The following is a 21,519-nucleotide window of genomic DNA, read 5'->3' as shown; positions in this document are numbered from 1 at the left end:
TTTTCACATGGGAATAGGCTGATTAAAAACAATTCTCCACATACATTATTTCCAAGCTATGTTAGATCTATTTATTCCCTAATCTGCTTTAGATAGCTGTTTGGCAGAAATATAGCAGCTCTTCACAATGCAACTCCCAAAGTGAGGGTATCTCAGTGAATCTTCTGCTGATGTCCTTTCACTGATTTAACACAGACTTTTGATTTTTATATCTGTCCCATGTCTGTATAATTCACACACCCCTCCTGTCTGCCTGCCTTTGTGCTTTACACCCCATGCACAGAAGTGAATCCTCTAGATCCCTTTTGCAATTCCCTGAAACTCTTCAAAGGACTCTTGGATTTCTCTTTGCCACCTATTCCCCTTCTTAACTCCCTTCTCCTCCCCACACCTGCAAGCTTACATTCCTTTAACATCCATAACCTTTCTGGCTGGGCAAAGAAAATATATTAGGTTTTGTTCAAACCTACACATAACACTGCCTTCCAGGCCTCTGCATCTTGTAATTATGAGAACTGAGTTACTCCTTCACTTCCCTTAGTGATTGACTCAAAACAGTGCTTTCTTCTGTACCTTGCCAGCAATTTTCTCTGAATTGCTTGGAACATATTAACTTGGAGCAGCCTGGCACTCAGCTAAAGCAGGATGAAATGGTCCAACAGGCTCAAGACTTTTTGGGGCTGAGGACAAGACATGTAATTGTGTAAACCTAATTTCCAGAGGAAGGCAAGTTAAAAAGCTCAGTAAAAAGTACAGAGTTTCCACAAAATAGCTTTTGGATATCACTGTGTACTCCCTGTCCATTCTCTGAAAATTGAGACTCATAAGAACAGGAGGTTTTGGGAAAAAAGAGGTCTTATGGAGAAAAGCCCTCACTTTTCATAGTCTGTGAAAATTAGTATGCCTCCTGCATACAACTGCAGTGAGGCACTGGAAAGAACTGGTTTGATGTATCCATGTCTCCTTTTTATTTAGGAAATAAAATGAAATGGAAAGATTTATGCAGGGAAATAAAATTCAGGACATTTATTTAAATAAACTGATATCAGTTGTTTTATATAGACTGAAAAAAACAACAAAAATCCAAAATGAAAGAAAGCCTTGGTGAAAATCATAATAAAAAAAAGACTTAAATAACCTTTTGAATGTGGCATTTGGAAATGTTCTACATGTACCAAAGCACTCTGCAGGAATGACCAAAACATGCCATAACTTACAGGAGAAAACCATGGTGTTGTAGGTAGAGAATTTTATTTCAGAATATCTCATATGTGCTTTTTGGGGTGTGCATAAATTTATATGCTGCTGTGAAAGTTGTACTTGTATGATGGGTTTTTTACTTTCTGTAGGTTTTATTTTGGACTGTGACACTGAAATGCAGCTTGGCAATTTTGTCACATCTGTTTTGTGGTTCAGTCTTGTGTGCAATAATATGACAAAATATGGTAAAAAATGATGCATGAAAAGAGGAGTGATAAGGAGCTCTCTAACTAGTTCTGATTTTAACCTCTGAAGCAACCAAGGGAAAAGAAACCAACTAATTTTGATCTTGGTATGCCTCACCTGTGGAAATTAAAATGACTCAAACCTGACCCTGCTTGGGTTCTGTGTCAATAACTATATTATTGCTCTCTTCTACTGGTTTTAATAGTCCAGAAATGCCTCCTTAGGAAGTGAAACCTAGAGGACTAATTTTTTTTTTAATGTTTTCCCTTGAATTTCACTGATTTAGTCTTCACAAAGAGTGAAGTGGTACTGCTAATTCAGGTGTAGACACCTGCAAGATAGGTGGGATAATATGATTCAACATCTGAAGCTCTCCAAATGCACACAACTTTCCTTTGGAATGGCTCCAAATGCTGGGAGTGGTTTTGAATGAAGGTTTTATGTCTCTTCTGCAGAAATGCTTCTACTGCCAGGTTTATGAAAAAGCTCTTGGGCTATTCTGCTTCTTTTTAGGCAGTTTTTGGTGTGTGTCATAGATACTGGAATTTCACTTTAAAGCAAAGAAACACTGAAATTCCATTTTATCAGTTTTTCCAGCTGTCTTCACTGCAGACAACCAATAGAATAGTAAATAATTTATGTGAAGTCTAATAAATTTTAAAGGAAGATGGGAAAAAATTGCAGGAACACAATTGTTTCTGAAGTAGTTGCTGATCTTGTTCTAAAACCTGTCAGTGACTCCAGACTAAAACAGGAGAGGGAAGCTGATAATATTCACTTTTCTGCCAAGAATCACAAGTTAAGTAAATTTTAAAAATTATTTTGGAAACGTTTCATGTGTAAAATTGGTCAAATGACAACCAAAAATACTCAGACTTACACTGAAGTGTGACTTTCAGACTGACACATTAATTAGACAGCAAAAATCAATTTAGATTTTCAGATCTGATAATTTATCAGAAATGCTTTAGGTACTTTTCCCATGAGAATCTCACAAGAGAGGATCTCTACTTAAACCCTTTGCAGATTTACTTGGACAATGGAGGACTCTTAATCACCTGACATCTCTTTTCCAGTAGGACCACTTGTAATGAAGTAGGAGCAATGTCAGCAGTTATGAACTGTGTGACTGGATTCTTCACATTTCTAATGACAGTGTCTTTAGAGCCACAGTATTAAACTGGCCCAAAGACCATACAAAAAAGACTGACTGCACATTTTAAGGATGTTATGTCATGCAGTTATGCGTTTATTCAGCTCTCAGAGGAGCAGTCCCTCTTCCTACGGCAGAATCCCTCACATTGTAAGCCATAAATCAAGCTTCTGTAGAGTGAAAACAACCATTTCAAAATGTGCAGGTGAAAAATAAAGCCAGAAGTTATCATTAAGATTAATACAATTTGGAGTCTGTTAGGGAAGAGAAAAAATACAGTTTTACTGATTTTTTTTTTTTTTGCCAGGAAGAGAGGTGATACTTTTTATGCCAAAATGTATATTGTCCATATAAGCTTGCTCTGTGTTGTAGGAAAATCAATCATTATATATTTTATTTTGTTTATGGTAGAAAAAAAAGAGGTTTTTTTTCTTTATTTTTGGTCTAGTAGACCAAAGTCCTTGCTCATAAAGTTTGTGTGGGGTCTCACCTCTTCACGGGTTTATTCTCTTTCACTTTGAAGCTCTTCCCCCCTGTCCTGTTATGCCCCTGTAAATAGTCTCGCTCCATCTTTCCTGGACTTCTGAAATATTTCTGTAAATTTGGGCAGTGATGGATTGAGTGCAGCTGTGACCTGCATGTGAGAAGAAAGCCTAGACAGTCTGTGCCCAGCTTGGAGTGCTGGTGTGGAATGAAAGCAGTGGCTTCAAATCCAATCACATTGATCATCTCATAACCAATGGCAACATTCCAGAGCATTAGGATACGCTCCTGTTTGCAATAGCATTTCCCAGGCTGGGTGGAATTCAGCTCAGATTTGGGATATCTGAGGCACAGATTTTCGTTGCATTCATTGTGAGTGGCCCACTTTAAGAGCACAGACAACTGGAAAGAGCTGAGAGCAAGACAAGAAGGCTGATAAAAGTGTGATCTATTACATCTCTTTAGATTCAAATGAGTGAGGTAAACCATGGGGATAGGAACATTGGCACTGTGAGTGCTTTCTGAATATGAGTTTTTTTGAAAGGGCGTAAAATTGATACATTTTGAGATGCATTTTTAAATGGCATAAAATGCAATTAAGTAACCCATTTCAAGAAAAAATGGTGACAAATGTGTCCTTATCTATTTTAAAATCTTCCCATTTAAATGGGAAAATGCATTAAACCTTATGGTTGTGATGTAGCTGATAGAACCAGCAAGCAAAGAACAAAAAATAAAAAATTACAATTTAAAAGTCCCACTGGGAATATTAATGAGAGGCAGGATCAAAAGATGTGCAGTTTTCCTCAATGCCTTCAAATCACAGTCACAATTCTCATTTTGGTTTTACAAAGCTTTTGCTTTTAGTCCACAAATCAATTATGTCTTGAATGGTGGCACCTATAGAAGGTGCTGTGTATGAATATTTAGAGTGTCTTTAGTTCTGCAATTAGTGGTGGAACTGACTTCAGTTAACTGCTTGTGATACAGAGGTTTGGGGTCAAAAATAATATTCTTCTGTGTATTATGGATTGGCTCATTTTTTGGAGCTAGTCTATTTCCTAACCTCAATTTGCCATATGAAGTTATTTACACCTGGGGCTTACTGGGACTGCCATGGCAGCTTTGGTACTTTGCAAGATGATTTGAGTATTCAATACTCTGATCTGAAGGGGATTTAACCTCATGGTTCTAGGAATAGTTAAATCTGTTTTAGGTGCAGGAATCACAGTGAAGAATTGCTTTGCTCAGGTTGTTCCCCAAGCCCATGTTTTGCTGTGCTGCTTTGATTTTGATGTCAATATTAAAATTCTTCTGGTGCTTAATGAAAGGACTGAGGAGAAAATTTAATGTACACCGTGTTCAACTTCAGATGCCTTTACTTCCCCATGAAAACCATGCATTAAGATTATGTACTGCTCAGATGGTTTCATTGCAAGCTCATTTGGGTTTCTTTCCAAAATAAACTGTCAGTTTAAATCTCTCTTCATACATGCATTATATTTATACTGTTTCATAAAACAAAAGTACAAAGAATATTATTGAACAGTTCTGCTCTTGAATTCACCAAAGCTAAAATGAAACACTGGGTAGAAGTTCAGGATTGTTTGCAGAAAGATATTGCTCAGCCCAAGCTGCTGGGCATAGCTTTTAGTTTATGATCCTTGCCATTTCTCAAGAAGTGTTAGGGCTATACTGCACCTGATTAAAAAGAAAAATTGTACATCAATGCACCATAAAGTAGTGCCCTGGGAGGCTCCAAGCAGCTATGAGCCCTGTAAACAGTTTTAGTAGAGGTTTGCATCTCAGAGAATATGACACAAAATCTCACATTTGCTTAATCACCTTAAAACTTGCAATACAAAGAAACCAGTAAGTAAATTAAAACTACTGTTCCATGCGTTTCTTAACTTGTTCTTAAGGTCAAATTAAATTAAGTGAAAACACAGTGCTGATGTTTAGAGATATCAACCCATAATAACATTGCCCTTCACTTGTGTTGCAAAAGTAATTTTCCTAATGTGATAAAATATAAAGTATTCTCGTTTGCTTGTTGCTGTTGTTACATCAGATTTTCCTGCTTAGTCGCCTATAAAGCTTGGTAAATTTAGCAATAGTCTCATTATGTGCAATCATGTAATTTGGTTCATCATGTGGAAGCTGCTATTTGAAGCTGACTGTTCGATGTGCCTAATTTCAGTTGCACTTTTAAACCCACGTATCCTGAAAGTGTGGCCTAGGACTCACCTGAGGACTGAGAGATCCTGGCTTATCTGTAGTTCAGACTTCCAGGGGCCACAGGGTTGCAGCTCCTGTAGCATCCTCTGCACAGCTTGATTCAGTGCATTAAAATATACAAGCATCATATAGCACCAAATTTGGGGCTGTTTCTGGATGATGGGTTGAGTCATAAAGAGAAAATTTTGAACCGCTGCCAAAACCATACCAAGAAAATACCAACCCTGTTTAAAAAAGGCAATGGTGGGCAATGGGCAATATGAACACTCTGAAGTTTGGTTTCTGTTGTTAAAGGTAAAACAAAATTCCTGTGTATATTAACATAAAATCATGTCTTTACATTAACACTTAGATCAAAGCAGGAGTGCATGTTGTGTTTTGTTTTGGAGGCTTTTTTTGTTTTGTTTGAGGTTTTTCTAGACAAGGTTTCCAGTTATTCCTACTTGCTGCATGTTGGTTCATGATGCAGAGCAATTTTAGCTAGCACAGATGGGATTCCTTTCAGATTAAACAGATGATGCACTCTGGGAGCACTTCATGTATTCCACCCATTCATTGGTTTTGAGACTACGGAACCAGAGCTCTTCAGAAGTAACCCCACCAAAAACATGTGTTTATATATCATATTATAAATATCAGGTCCATTGTACCAGCTGCTTCATTCCTATTTGTGTTGTTTGCTTCAGAATATTTTAAAATGATCATCAAAGCAGTGAAGGAATGAGTAATTTTTGCAGTGAAAACAATTTTGTGTGTTTTCCACTTGCAATAAGGATTTTTGCATTATGTCAAATGTTCATTCAATACATTCATATTATCTCCCAGGAAAATGTAATAAGGTCCTCTTTATGAATTATTATGGGTCACTTGAACTGCTTAAAGTCTTCTTTTTTCATTCCTACCAAACCATCCTTTTAAGTAAATGACTTCTTATCATTCTCTGTTTAACACATGTCATGGGTTCATAATGTCATAATTCATTGCTGATTTGACTTCTGCATTTTCTATTTGGAATGTGACAAGAAGCTCCAATGCACTGGAATAGGGGGAAATTTCATTAAACAGGTCTATTTCAATGTTGGCTTTATCTCATGAATTACAATATCCTGTTGATGAGAAGTGTGATATTTTATTATTGGTGCTGCAGCAAACTGAAAATGTTTTGAACTGCCAAGGAAAGGAAAAAATCTGTCAGGTGTATTCTTAGAATAATCACCAGTACTTGAGGATTAAGCTCCAAGAGAGTGTGTGCTCACATAAATTTAAGAACACTTTTAAAATTGCTTCTAGTTCTATAAATTTATATGTATTTTCACTGAGTATTCTAACTAAACTAAAGCTTCTTAATCTTCTGGGTGAGATGTTTTTGTGATGAATTCTGCACCATAACTAAGGTTAGATACAATCCTGAGGTTTTGACTTCTGCACCAGATCTTTGATAGCAGGTTTGGAGTGCAGGGTCTTGCTGCTGTAGAGAAACTAGGATGTGAATTCAGTTCTTGCAGAGAGAAGGATCTCTTATTTCATATTCTCCAAGGTCTAATTTAGAAAGAAAAGGGAAGAGAGGTATAGCAATGTAAAAAAGATCTATAGATTAGTTCTTAAAAGAGGGTGCAGTTCTAAAGAGTGTACTGTTTTTGTGCACAAATAATTCGTTATTGAGTATCACTTAATTTAAGGGAAATAACAGGATCCTACATATGAATTGAAAGATGTAGATATCTTAAGCTCATTTGAAATTTTTTTTAACTTTTTTTTATAAAATGATATCAAATCTAATTCACTAAAATCAATACTGATATAATTTTACAGTGGCCTTAAACTTCCAAACACCGGGAACACAAATGGAATTGCAAGATGGAAAATTCCTGGACAATGGTGGTTGTGGCTATGTGCTGAAACCTGTATTCTTGAGGGATCGCAATACCACATTTACACCCCGAAATGTGGGAGGATACAGCAAACCAATGTCTCTGTCAATAAGGGTAAGATGACTGAAGTGTTGTTTTGTTCCATGAAAATGGGAAAGCAAATTTTATGTATTTCAGATGCAATTATTATCTAATTTTTTTCCCCATTTTATTCCTATTCCTGTTTGTTGGGAACTAATGTTTTCAACAAGATGGTAAAACTCTCACAGAGTATCAACTGCTGCTTGGGTGCTTTCCCATCTGTATTTCACTTATGCTTGCTAAAAATATGTAGGGGTTCAGAGCCTCCAGGAGACTGTAAAAATACATGATTTTTAATGATGCTGTACAAATAAATATAAATAATGTAGCTGAAAAAGGGGCCAGACAATTGTGCATGTGGAAGCTGAACTGAAAACACAGAATTCAAATGTGCACTTTGGGTGTTATTTCTTTCACTATCAATAATACCACCTGTACTATTATAATGTTAATTGACAAATGGAAATTTTTAAAGATAAGATAGGAAGCTTTATGCTTCTTTTAAGTCTCATTATCTTTCTATGCATATATAAAAGACTATTTATAATCCTTAAATGGTATAAATAAGGGTGAAAGGAGGGATGAATTAATAAGTCTTTGAATTATTTCTACTTCTCCCAAATTATAATGTGATTGACTTCCCAAAAATACTTGAAATGCATGCCATTTACAAATAAATGATTAGATAAGGCCTTTATTTTGAGGTCAAGTAGATTTGTTATAATTGTTCACTAATTAGAAAAGTCCCTTTTCCCAATGAAAAAGTAATATTTCTGATTACACAGAATACCACTTGCATAAATGCTATTTAATTAGCATATAATTAGTGTGTAATTGCTATTTTGTTTCTTTCAGAGTAATAAATAGCAGAGATAAAACAATAGTTAGTGACAATTATAAAATACTTACATAATGCACGCACCTAATCAAGAACATTCTAGTGTCCTGACAGTGAGCATACCAATTGTGAATAGACATTGCTGGATGATTTCAGGCAGCCAGGCAAATACATCACTTATTTTAGCCCTAATTTGTATGAAGCTGGAATTAGGATGAGGAGAAACCCTGAATTGTAATGCAGGAGACAGGCAAAACCATTGTCAATGCAGAGGAAGTGTCTGAGTTTGGAAGGAGCTGGAGAAGAGAAAGGCTGTGTTTAAGATTGAGGACTTTAGACTGAGACTTCAGGCTGGATAGTGCGGGCTGCAGAGAGGCAATGGCATCCCACTGGCTGAGGGAATGAAGGGCACAGAGAGCCCCATTCATAGCCAGCAGCAAAAACCAGGAAATTGTGGTTGAAGACAAAAGCAATTTGGAGCAGGAGTCAAAGGAAAAGCAGCTTCTGCTGAAAAAGTTACTAACCAGATGAATGCAGAAATGACAACAGAAAGCAAAGATAGAAAACATCTAAAGGGCAAATCTCTCTGAACGAATGAATGAATGAACGAATGAAGAATAGAAAAATCACATAGGGCCTGATGTTACTGAATTCCTTATCCTTAACCCAATGTGCCACAATTCCCATCAAGAGGCATAGAGCCTTTGAAGCAGAAATAGGGATGTTCAAGGTGCTTCCTAAATTTTTACATCACTCTGTATGTCTGCTTCACCTTGGATGTCAAAAATTGATTTGATTTATGGATTTGGGTCATGGTGTGCTTGAAAGAACTCACTCTTTTCCCATGCCAGGGGAGGCTTAGGCTAGGTCTAGCAGTGGGTCATGCAGGCCTTGGCAATGGCCCTCAGGAAATGGCAAGGAATCTCCCATGTCCTTAGTGGGCAACCCATCAGTGATTGCAAAGATTCCTGGTGAAGGCAGCAGCAATTCCTTAGGAAGAAAGAGCATCAGTGTTTGCCAAGCCACTGCTCTTCAGTATTTCAGGCTAGAACTTCTCTTGGGGCAAGGTGCTACAAGCACTGGAAAATATCAAAGCAAAGTGTGGGATTTGTGGGTTTTGATTTTTGGGGTGGTTGACAGGGGAATAAGAATCTCTTATGATGCTTAGGCCTGAGACCAGGATTGGGAGTCATATCTTTCACCTGGACTTTCAGGCTTGTATATCTCTCTCAATACATGTTATATACTGATTCCTAAAAGGCTGATTACTGCACAGATGTTGACTCTTTCCTAGCTACCCTGAAATATAGATAAAAAGCAGACAAAGTTGTGACTTTCATAAATCCTGTCTTAGTCTGGGTGCCAGATTACAGGGCAGTCTGAGACAAAATTTCCTGTTTTTGGAAATTTTGGTCAAAACACATCAGGAAGCTCACTGAATGAAGAGTTTTTGTCTAATACTAAGGAACACTGTGCAAGAGATGAGGCACAGGTGAGGCAGTCTGCTACATACCCTGTAGCACAATGCTGATGTCACGGTGGGTCTTGATGCTGATCCACTCCACACAGATTGGAATTCATGAGCTCGATAGCAGAAAATGTAAAAATCACTGTAGGCTGATTCCAATAGGATTATTTTGTACAGTAGCAAAATATAATTTTTATGTATAGCTATTGAATAAAAAAACCTGAAAATTATTGTTTAAAATATTATTTCAGTTATTTATTTATCTATATATTTATTTATTTATAAAGAGGGTGGTGAAACACTGGCACAGGCAGCCCAGAGAGGTTATGTGTATCCCATCCCTCTAACCATTCAAGGTCAGTTTGGACTGGGCTCAGACCAATCTGATCTAGTTAAAACATGCTCCTAAACCACAATATTTCTAAAAAAAAATTATATATATATATATAAGTAAATTAGATAGGAAGCACCATATTCTTGATTCCACTGTGTTTATTACACCAGTTTATGACTGGCATATACTTAAAGTAATTTCTTTTGAAAGCTATTTCTATTATGGTGACTATATGACTGTGGTGAATTAGTTCGTTCTTACAGTTATTTCAATATAACTTTAATTTTCCAGCTGATCAGTGGCCATCAGTTACCACCCAGCAGCATCTCTAGGACAAACAAAGCTGACCCCACAGTGCAGATAGAAATCTATGGTGTACCAGAGGACCAAACAAGAAAGAAATCTAGTATTGTAAGAAGCAATGGTGAGCATCAGTCTGCTCCTCGAGGCTGTGAACAAAGCACAACAACATTTTATAAGGAAACACCAACTTTGCATCCCAAGGAGTTATAGAAAATGCAATTATTTCTCTCTAGACTAGGATTTCCTGGCACAAAATCTGTAGCAGAAGTTCATGCTGTGTGTGCCATTTTTCTAGACTGGTAGATTAAGGAAGCACAAACACACAGCTGGGAGCACTCCCCCTTTCTAAAGGAAGGTGGAATTGTTTTTTTTTTCACACTGCTGTGGGCTCATCCTGGACAGCAGCTCAGCTCCAAAGAGCTGCTTGCTTGTTCTCCTCTAGTTGGATGGGAAGAGGGCTGGAAAGGCCAAAATGAGAAAACCCTCGGGTAGAGAAGAAGACAGTTTGATAGATAAAGCAAAAGCTGCCCACACAAGCAAAGCAAAATAAGGAATTCATTCACCACTTCCCATGGGCAGGCAGGTGTAGAGCCATTCCCAGGGAAACAAGGCTTCATTTTGGAGCTCTGAGGTTACTTGGGAAGACAGACACTGCAATTCTGAATGCCCTCCCTTCCTCCTTCCCCCCAGCTGTGAGCATGACACCATTTGTAAGGAACATCCCCTTGGCCAGCTGGGGTCAGCTGTACCACTTGTGCCTCCTCCCAACTTCCTGGGTACCCCCAGCCCCCTCACTGGGATGGGGAGGCTGCTCTGCAGTGAGAAAGACAGAAATCTCGACACTGTGGAAGCCCTGTTCAGCAATAGCTCAAACACTGGGGTGTAGTCAGTGCTGTTTGAGTCAAAAATCCAAAATGCAGCACCATAGGGGTTGGCATGAAGAAAGTTAACCCTATCCCAGCCTTAACCACTTAACTTAACTTAATGACGAGGTTTTCTTAAGAAATTGCTGTAACTTCATCACTCGTCTCATTTGAAGTCTCTGGTAGGAGTAATCCCTTAATTGCTTGACAGGTGAAGTGTGTACTCTTTGTAGCTGTCTGTGAGCACTCCCTTATCTTTATAATACAGATCTTCTTGATGTCTCAGACTACAAGCTTTCTGTGATCTCATTTTGTCTGTGCCTCTGTCTTCTATGCTTCCTTTTTCTTTTTTATAGATAGCTGCTGTTTTAAATCAGCCCCTGAATTTCTTTTCCCTGTATGAACATTGCTAAAGACCAGGCAAACCCCTCCTGTTCCACATTCTCTTTTTGTATTTCTAGTCAAGTGAACGTTTTACTACCTGAATTTATTCATTTCCAACACTGTGAAAGGAGAAACTTTGGCAAAAGCATGAAACTGGTATGGCTATAGGAAAATTTAAGCTGAGCAGAAGTTCTTAACCTGACTATCCTTGTCTCATTTTTCTCTCTTTTAAGGGATGACACCAACTATCTTAGGCTTTTGCCCCACTACAGTCAGTGGGAGTTTAGTTATTTGTTTAAATGGGCACAGATACCTAGGGTAAAAGAAACTCTTTACCAGTTCAAACTAGTGATAGCAGCTTAGTTATAGAGTAGAAAAAAAAGAAATCATATTTTAATCCTGTTTCTTTTCTCCTTTAATTAGCTTTGAGCCCTAAATGGAATGAAACATTCTCTTTTAACATCCAAGTTCCAGAACTGGCAATGATACGCTTCTGCGTGCAGGATGAGATTTCTCTGTGTAACAACGAATTCCTTGGCCAGTACACTTTACCTGTGATGAGCCTGAATACAGGTAATATTTTTATGTCAACCACCTATAACAGCTCAAAAAAATCTGCAACATTCCAGGCTTTTTTTGTTACTGTAGCATTGAGAGACTTCAGCACTATGTTTATTTTCTAGAGCACGATTTTGTAACAAAATGAATAAATGGCACTCTCTGTTTTTGAAATAAACATATTCTCTGAATGCAAATCCATGATGTTGAAATCAGAACAATATTAATGGCAGGTGATTCTTCCCACTGCAGTGTTCCATTCTAGATGGAAACTGCTCAGGTGGTATTTTAATTCATTGCAAGAAGTGAGACTAGTCAGAGCTGCTATGAAGACAGTGGTTTTGTGCACTTAGATAAGTTCAAAACCCAATACCAAATTAAAACAAAATCAACCACCAAAACCCCCTCAGGTAACCTATCTGCAACTTTTCAGAGTGGAGCACAATGGTTAAAAATAGGGCAAAATATTCATGGTATTTTTCTTGCTGGAGTTTCTTTTGTTAAGCCAGTAGAGTTCCTGGAACTTTTGTAATGAAAAGGCTGCTCATAAAGAGCAGACACAGAAGCCAATAGGCCAAGGAGAAAGGCTTATGTAAAATGGCTGTTTACTACACTGGCTTTCCAAAGCCATTTCTGACAAAACAAACAGCTTTTATTAGTGAATAAAGACGGCAAGGCAAAACACTGGAGCTGGCAACAGGCACCACACCTTTTTTATTAAGCTTAACAGGATTTTAAATGGTGCATTTTTTTTCCCTCATGTTTGGAAGTCATAAAGCTGCTTGTGATTCTTAGTTGAGGCTGAGGAGTTATACAAGAAAAATGACATTACTCTTAGAGCTCAGTTGTTTTTCTACAACATGAATTTTTACACTGATAACCTTTTCGTTTCCTTTTATTTGTATACTTCAGGATAATGAAAGAACACTCAACCTAACAATTCGCAATATCTGAGACAAATTCAAATATCAGGCACTGCTGCTTACAAGTACTTGCAAAATTATTGATTGAGGCTTTTTTAGATACAAATTTTCAGTGAGGCTTAATGTCTTTATAATTTTGGTTACAAATGAGGGATTCATATTTTGGAAAAGTAAGAGCAGTAGATTTCTGAAGAAACATTTTCAGTGCAATAATTAAAATTCTAGGGAGTGAGTCTAGGTACAAAAATTATAAATGATGCCAAACAAATTACCCCAATCCCCACTTAACACAATATAAAAAAAGTAATTTGCTATCAGAATGCCCAGAGGCCATAAATAAAATGCTTCTAAGAGGTAAAGTGATAAATAATTTCAAAATTTATTACAAGCATTCATTGCAATGCTTAACATTGAGATCTCTGAAAGCAGGTCTGGAACGATGGTTTTGCTTTAGGTACCCAAGTACTCTCTAAACAGTGAAATAGGAAAATAATGTTCTTGCAGAGGGAGTCACAACAAGCAGAAGACAAGGCAAGAACTGCCTAATATGCTGGAGAGTGAGCATGGATTTCAGTCTTAGTCTTCAGCATTCCAATTGCTTAAATCTGTACTACAGGACTGTCCCCAGGTCCCTAGGATTCATATCCCTGAGGTTTCCCTGAGGGCAAGTTGCTTCCAAAAGCTGAGCAGTGCTTACATCTTTTATTTTCTTTGACAGCCAGAGGGGCAAAGTTGTGCCATTTCCTCCCTCCTCTGCATTTTCTTTTGAAAGGATTCAAATCTATATCCACACTGCCTTCCTTTCCCCAGCAGCAGACTCCCAACTACCTGTAGACTCCACTGGGGAGGAATGCTCGCTGTCCAGCTGCAGCAGAATTTGATTTTCCATGTAGTGATTCTGTAGCTATACTCAGAGGGGCTGAAATTGAGAAAAATTCTCTACCTGGGTGGTTAAAGGCAAATAGGAGGGGGGAGTCCTCTCTTACAGTCCCTGTGCCAATGAATCTGCCATGGTGAATACTAATACAGGACAGGAACTCAATTTTTAACTCTATTATCATGGGATCCAAGAGTAGTTAATCATTTAATGCAAATTGGGGCAATTTCAATAACAAAAAAGAAGTTTTACTTCTCTCAGGAAACTTTGTAGAATCTTCTGTAGGTAGGGGCTAGAACACAAGTCTTCAGAAATTAGTCTTAGTCTTTGAAGTGTATCTTTGGATAGGAAATCAACCAAGCCTTCCACATATTGTGTGCATGCCTTAAAAACTGATCTCAAATGTAAATTGCCTACAACCAGCTTTAATATTTGCTGCCTAGAATCTGAACCTTAAATACCAGAGGAACTTATGTGTAGTGTGACAGAACAAGGGGAAATGGCTCAAGCTGTGCCAGGGAAGGTTCAGTTGGACATCAGGGAGAATTTTGTCACTGGTAGGGTTGTCCATTATTAGAAAGAGCTGCTCAGACAGGAGGTGGAACCACCATCTCTGAAGGTGTTCAAGAAACAATTGGATGTGGCACTCAGTGCCATGCCCTGGTTCACAAGGAGGTGTTCAGTCAAAGGCTGGACTTGATGATCTTAGAGCTCTTTTCCAATCTAAACAATTCTATGATTCTGTATGAAAGAAGCAAGAAATTCCAAACCCAGGTAAATGTGGCTCCCAAAGACTCCACAGGCATCCACACACAGCTAAAGAGGGATTTTGAAAACTGCAGTTCAGAACATGGATACTTCTACAAAACAGACTTACTTAAATAGCTGGAATTATTTACATATATACATAGAAAAAACACAGAATTTTTTTTAACCATAAGTGACATTGTCACTTGTTATTAAATAAGGGACATTTAGTCATATAAAGCAGTACAGGCCGGGATTTTTAAGAAAAAGTTGTTTTGTTTTCTAAGCAGGTAAGTGAATTATGTTTGAAATTGAGAACTATGGCTTTTCCAAATGCTTCAATAACCAGATGAACACGTAGCTTCATGATGGCATGACCTATCTCTGATAAAGTGAATTACTCATATGAAATTAACTTTTTAAGAAGTCATGGTAGAAAGTCTTACACTTCACTTTTTTCTGCCTCAGCTGCACAGTGCATGGCTGCTGCAGCACCGTTCTGTAGGTGCTATCACTGCTGATTCACAAGTTCTTTCATTTGCTCTCAAAACAATGTGTGCAGCACATAACCTGGGATGTTACAATGTAAGTTTGCCCATGTTTAAATATCACTGGGCTGAAAGTCTTCCATTTGAAAAAATATCACATCCTGCAAAACACTGGGCTTTTTCACTCTGACACCAAAAATACCAGAATTGAAATACTATATATATATATAAATGAGAAAAACCAGCACAAATGATATTCAGTTCTAGTATAATTTCATTTTATTTTAAAGAGCTACTTACAGAATCATAAATTATGCCTTGTTTGCATTGGTGATCATAAAAACACTCCATCATAATATTTGTGCTTGTGGTTAATACACTAATAAAGGTGTCATTATATTTACAGGTTACCGTAACATTCCATTGATATCCAAAGAAGGCATCAAGCTGGAACCTGCATCACTCTTTATTCATATTTCATATTATCGATGATATTCTGCAGAAGAAATCATTAAAATAACATCTGTGGCTTTGCAACAGCCCCAGTGGCCTGATTCCCAGAGAGGCACATTCACAATGATTTTGTGAAGCCAGAGGGAATATTATGGAGGGGGTATCCCAAATAAGGGCTGCTGTCCTTGGCCCTACTGCTGTTTTTCTGTAGGAGAAGACTGGGTCTGAGAAAACCTAAGGAGCCTTGAGGTGCACAGGTCCATGGGACGTGATGAGAAACATCCACAGGTCCTGAGGAAACTGGCCTGAGCCGCGATCCCTCACTTGGGAAGTCAGGGCAGGTTGGGGAAGTTCCCACTGATGGAAAAAGTGGAAACATAGCCCACATCTGCTATCAAAATCAGCGTTGAGGGAGGTGATTTTACCCTCCTAGTCTGCTCTCAGGAGGTCCCACTTGGGAAGTTGCATTTAGCTTTGGGGCCTCCAACACAAGAAAGAGGTTGATCTTTTGGAGAGAGTCTAGAGGAGGGTCATGAAAATGATCATAATTAGCATCTGTGAACTTAAAGGAACCACTCATGTTAATTATTTAATATATAAATATATATTTATAGCTCTAAGTCTATTCAATGCATGTATTGACTTGAACCCCTTATGCAGCATAGGACTGCAATGTGGGAAGACTGCTGAACAAATATCTGTGGCATCATGAGCTTAAATAAATCCCCCCTGAAAGCTCACACTCAATATAATCTCTTTATTCATGAACATCAGCTTCTCCCTCCTCTCTTCACACAAATGACCAGTTATATCTGCCTCTTGGATGTCAGAATAAAAGAAACAATGATACATATTGTTGACAAATTAATGTCCTGGATTAAATGTGACATTGTATCAAAACTTCTAACATTCTTTAAAAAACCCAAAGTATTGATTGGATAAGATTTAATATGAAATTTGCTGGACATCTGCAGGGAAATGTATTGTCAGGGAACCATCCCATGGTCCTCTGGTGAACTCATCACATGCAATGATGATAAATTACATCATTACCAGCATTGTTTCAACACCATCAGTGGAATTAATGGGCAAAGAATGCGGCCCCACACACTGAGAATTTAGTATTTTTACTGTACTATTTAATATTAACAAAACCAAGCCCTTCATTGCTGTCATAAGAACTTCTGCATATTGCTACAAGTCCTTAGCACGTGATTCCTTAAACTCACGCTGTCAGGAATCTGTGGCAGGAACATGGTAGCACATTTAAGACAACAGCATTATGAAATGTTAGGATATGTGCTCAGCAGATGACTGCCTATTCTCAAGGGCAACTGAGACAAAATGTACCGTGGGAAATGGGATAAAGAAACATTAGTGAGTGGGCAAATAATTGAATCATCTCGGAGAGCATTTAAATTACACTGTTTCCCAGGGAGTACCACTTTTCTTCATTGAACTGGACACTGCTCAGTTGAATGTTAACAGCTCCCACAAATGTTCCTTTGCTTTTCACAACAAGCTTCAGTACACGGCCTTGGAGCTCTGGGACTCTGTCATATACAATCTGCAATAATATATAGTGAAATAGAAAAAAAAAATACAAGTTTGTTAATCTATTTGACAGGCAAAGCACTTCAAATAGGATGATGATTAATCCAACTTTGTGATAATTGCTTTAAACTTCCATCCAGAATAGTAAGCTATTAACCATGAGCCAAATTCACTTAACTTAGTGAATTTACCTCAGAAATACATTTGACCTTATCTAGTTTATATAAAGAGATTCTATCTTAGAATCATGAGCTTAAGCTCGTGAAATCTGATTACCATTTTAAAATAAATTTGAAACCTGTCTTGAACAATGCTTGAGGAAAAAAACAAAACAGTATTCATAATTTTCCCTGTGAAAACTGGGAAAGATTGGACCCAGTTGAGCAAATGGAAGTTACTAAATTTAGATATATCTGATACTCCAGATGTGCTGTTGATACTTCTCCAAATAAATGAGATGGTAGTTTAGCATGTCTTAAACAATTATTAATGTCTATAGATTTAAAATAGCTTTTAAATTACCTTAATATTGTGAGAACACACAGGGATAAAGTATGAAATTATAATGGTGTAGTTTCTGAATTTTAAAAAAACCCCAAATAATCTGGAGCAATAGCCTAACAAGAATAAATTGCACTTAGAACAAATTCCCATGCTTCAGTCCCTGCATTAATCAAAAACTGTTGAGCAAACTGCATGTGGGCTGATAAAAATATGAAGGAAAATGCTCTCAGAGTGGGCCTGAAAGGTAAGTTTGCTTAAGAGAAGCTCATTTGATCTAAAATTGGTATGGCTGGAAATGTTTTTGCTATTTCACTTGCAGTGGAAAAATGCTTTAAATTTTAATCTCTCTATGCCATTTAAAAAGCAAACGTGGCGACATTCTCTCACTTCAGGAGAATGGAAAACTGAAACTGCCTTAAAGTCATTTGCCTGCTTGGATTTTCCATGGAATCTGAATGCAGGCTGTTACCTATGGCACTGCTGAGGGAAAGGAGAGGCAGACTGAGCCCCTCTGGCTTGGACCTCTGTGGGCTGGACTGATAAACCCTCTCTGTATTTCCACTTGCAATTGCATTCATGGAATGGACAGGACACCAGGCGATCCTCACAGAAAGCACCAACAGGACACCAAGAAAGGTCTTACCAGGGGGTTAAAATTCCCTTTTCCATTTAGAAGCCTTTGGAAATAATAGATTGGGATGGCTGTCATGAAATTTGCACCTGGTGCTTTTTGGTTTTCATGTTTACTGTGCCTAATTTGCCAGATTGCCCATGAATTACAGATTCCACAGCTTCTCTTTTCCTCACCAAAATAAAAGTGAGATGATGAAGAAAATCTGAAAAGCAAGGACAGGCACAGTAAGCAGAATATAATTTAGAGTAAGTCTGTGATCTGATGCTGAGGTGATGCTAATGCTATCAAAGAAAGCTGCCTTGTTTCTTTGCCAATGTATTAAAGGTACCAGCTGTTGCTTTAAATCACCAAAACCTACACATATCAGCTGTAAATGTTAAGAAACTGAACTGGGGTAATGAGCAACTTTCAATCTTTGGCCAAAAATAGGCTTTCATCTTTGAGCAATGACAGACTTTTGCAGTGCAGGGTAGGTGGTTTTCAAATTCTCCCAGTAAACTGTTTCTAAAATGGTATTGCAAATTCAGCTGGAGTAAGGATTATTATCAGGATGTAGGGACAGAAGAAAGGTCTGGAGAAAGCTGAATAAGGGTGTGGATAAAACAAATGACACGTTCCAGAATTTGGGAACAGTTAAATCCTGAAATGATTGTGCTGTGAGAATATTTGCCTGCCTTTTACACAGACAGATCCGATGGAGGTGAGTTATATGTGGCCATGCAGCAAATCAGTGGGACAGTTAGGGCTGGAATTCAACTATTGCTGGCTGCAAAAAGAGAAACACTGTTGACCTACAGGAGTCTAATGACATTTTAATCACAAATGAGGGACAGTTGCTTCTCCATAGGTAGCCATGGCACAGTTCCTAGATTTGGTAATTAATCCAAGGCAGTTTTGATGCATGGTGCTGGAGGGAGCAGCCGTGGCTCCTGGTGCAGTTCCCCTCCTCCCCTTTCATCAGACTGGCTGGGGCTGCTCTGCCTTCCTTTTCTCTTTACACTGCATTCCACTTTTCTGTGTTCCTTCTCCTCTTCTCTACCACCATTTCTTAATGCAATATAACATTAACTGCTATGAGTGCCACAAATTCCAAAATCCAAACACAGGCACAAGAGAAAAGAAGGATTTGTTTGCTAAAAGCAGCTCCACAACATTTGCTGTAACTCATTTTATTGTCAGCCCTCCTGGACTTTCACATCTTCACTCTCACACCCGAGTAAAAATCAAACATAAAAAGCAGTTTTGCAAGGTTGATAATTTGCTGTAGGCAGTCATAAGCAATAGAAGTACAAAACTAGAATCAAAAATACCCAAGAGAAGCACATTTCAGATTTTTCTCAGTCTGGAACAAAGAAGGAAATTAATATACAGCTTCCTTCCAGCCATTTGGCTTTAATAAAAACTTATGAACTCATAAAAAAGGCTACTACATTTCTGTACACGGTGTTTTGGACAGCAACTAACTTAAGAGACAGCTGACTTATATTTTTAGTAGTTTTGCTTCCCTGGGGCGGCTTCTGCCTCAGTCTACCAGCCTTGGACAAAAAAATGCATCCAGAATGACATCACATATGGAGGAGCAGAGCTGCTAAAGCACAGGCATCGGGTTGGAAGGGGCCAAGTTCAGTGGAACCATATGTCCCCACTGTGATTAGCACTTCCCAGTGAAAAAGATTGAGCATCTGGGAAGAAGGCTCTCCGTTTTGATTAAGGACATTAAAGCTTTCACGGGATTTCTTTTAACGGCAGCGGAATACTCGTGAACCACAATTAAATCTCCTCCCAGTGACTAGTGACTAACTGCAGACGGGATTTTGGATTTCCTTGCATTCAAAGGTTTCTAAGAGCAATTTGAAAGATAATTGTCTTCCAGTGTTGCTGGCTGGCTCTTATCTGTTGTCCATTTTGGATACCTTACAATGAATGTAATGATATAATCATATTATGTTTGTTTGCTTTAAATATCTTTCAAATGTAAAGGAATTTCTTTAGACAGATTAATTAGATTTATTCCACTCTGATAGCGAAAAAAGAAGGAAAGAACAGAAAAAATAAAGCCTAGTTTCTTGTTATTCCACTGCAGTACTGTAGGGAGGGAAATTTGTCTCAGCTGTGAGCAGCAATACTACTCAGGGAGCCTTCTTACAGAACGCTGGAAGTCATCAGTGTAAGCAGGCAACTTTTGTAATTAACAGATGTGGGAAAAGAGAAATATTACAACTCCAGGACTGAGAAACGAAGAGATAAGCACTGAGACTCTGCTGACTAACCTAACCTTCATCATATCTTATCTATGGAACAGGGTGGAGTGGTAATATTTTCCACACCTTCTACTTTATAGCCTGCTGAAAGAGCATTTGTAAATTGCTTTGAGATCTTTAGGAGATTTGTTACATGTAATAATTATAATCTCCAATCCCACCTACTGTTTCAATCTCATCTGCCCTTACAAATGAACACAGTTTATACCACTTCCCATTCTGCCATAAATGCTTCTCCATACAAATGTTTCCTTTCACCCCAGAGGCATGAGCACTTCAGTGGTGTGTGAAAGAATCATATATAGCTGTGAACTAATGGCATTTTAACATGAAAAGAACCTGGCTATTCATTCTTGTGTTATCATTTAGGACAGTGACAGCCAATTTTCAAATGTTAATTTGAATAACAGCATCCATTCAATTAATACTTTTCATGCTATTGTGCATATCTTCATTCAGAACTGCTGGGTTATGGTGCAATGATGCTTGATCTCATTTGGCTAACGTGTAACTGTGGTTATGGGGTAAGACAGGGCACTGTGAAAAATCCAACTGTTTTCCTGAACAGAGAGACATAAAAGACGCTGTTTCACTTCTGAGAAAGATGCAAAGCAGACAGTCATCACCATTTGTGGTTCTCCTTATGGTACATTCCTTCTTCTTGGTCACCCTCATTGCAATGGCTCTAAAAATGTTGTATTGTTGTTTTGTTTCAAGAGAGGGCAAAGCAAATAGAACAAATTGCACCTGTGTGGGTTGTAGGTGACCTGCTGGGAAGGAGCTCTGCAGAGAAGGACCTGGGGGTTCTGGTGGACAATATGAGCCTGCAGTGTGCCCTCATGGCCAAAAAGGGATCCTGGGGTGCATCAAGAAAAGCATTGACAGGAGGTTGAGGGAGGTGACCCTGCCTTTTTACTCAGCCCTAGTGAGGCACATCTGGAGTGCTGTGTTCAGTTCCAAGCTCAGCAGATGAAGAAAAGCAGGGAACCACTGGAGTGAGTCCAGTGAAGGGCTATGGAGATGGTGAGGGGACTGGGGCATCCCTCTCAAGAGAAAAC

At 38.2% G+C, this 21,519-nt stretch overlaps 1 protein-coding gene across 1 annotated transcript in view; it reads left to right on the top strand.

The window, feature by feature from the left end:
- LOC131586077 (1-phosphatidylinositol 4,5-bisphosphate phosphodiesterase zeta-1-like) overlaps nt 1-17,082 on the top strand; it is a 54,673-nt gene extending 37,591 nt beyond the window's left edge. Inside the window, exons 11-14 of the mRNA XM_058852814.1 lie at nt 7,133-7,305; nt 10,204-10,336; nt 11,886-12,035; nt 15,462-17,082. Coding sequence (XP_058708797.1) covers nt 7,133-7,305; nt 10,204-10,336; nt 11,886-12,035; nt 15,462-15,547 — 542 coding nt within the window. The 3' untranslated portion in view covers nt 15,548-17,082. The remainder of the gene's footprint in view (nt 1-7,132; nt 7,306-10,203; nt 10,337-11,885; nt 12,036-15,461) is intronic.
- Nucleotides 17,083-21,519: the final 4,437 nt, after the last annotated feature.

This window comes from Poecile atricapillus, chromosome 18 (genome assembly GCF_030490865.1).
Source record: "Poecile atricapillus isolate bPoeAtr1 chromosome 18, bPoeAtr1.hap1, whole genome shotgun sequence".
Classification (NCBI taxonomy): Eukaryota; Metazoa; Chordata; class Aves; order Passeriformes; family Paridae; genus Poecile; species Poecile atricapillus.
Note: the sequence above shows the minus strand (reverse complement) of the source record. Positions and strands in the feature narration are given on the sequence as shown.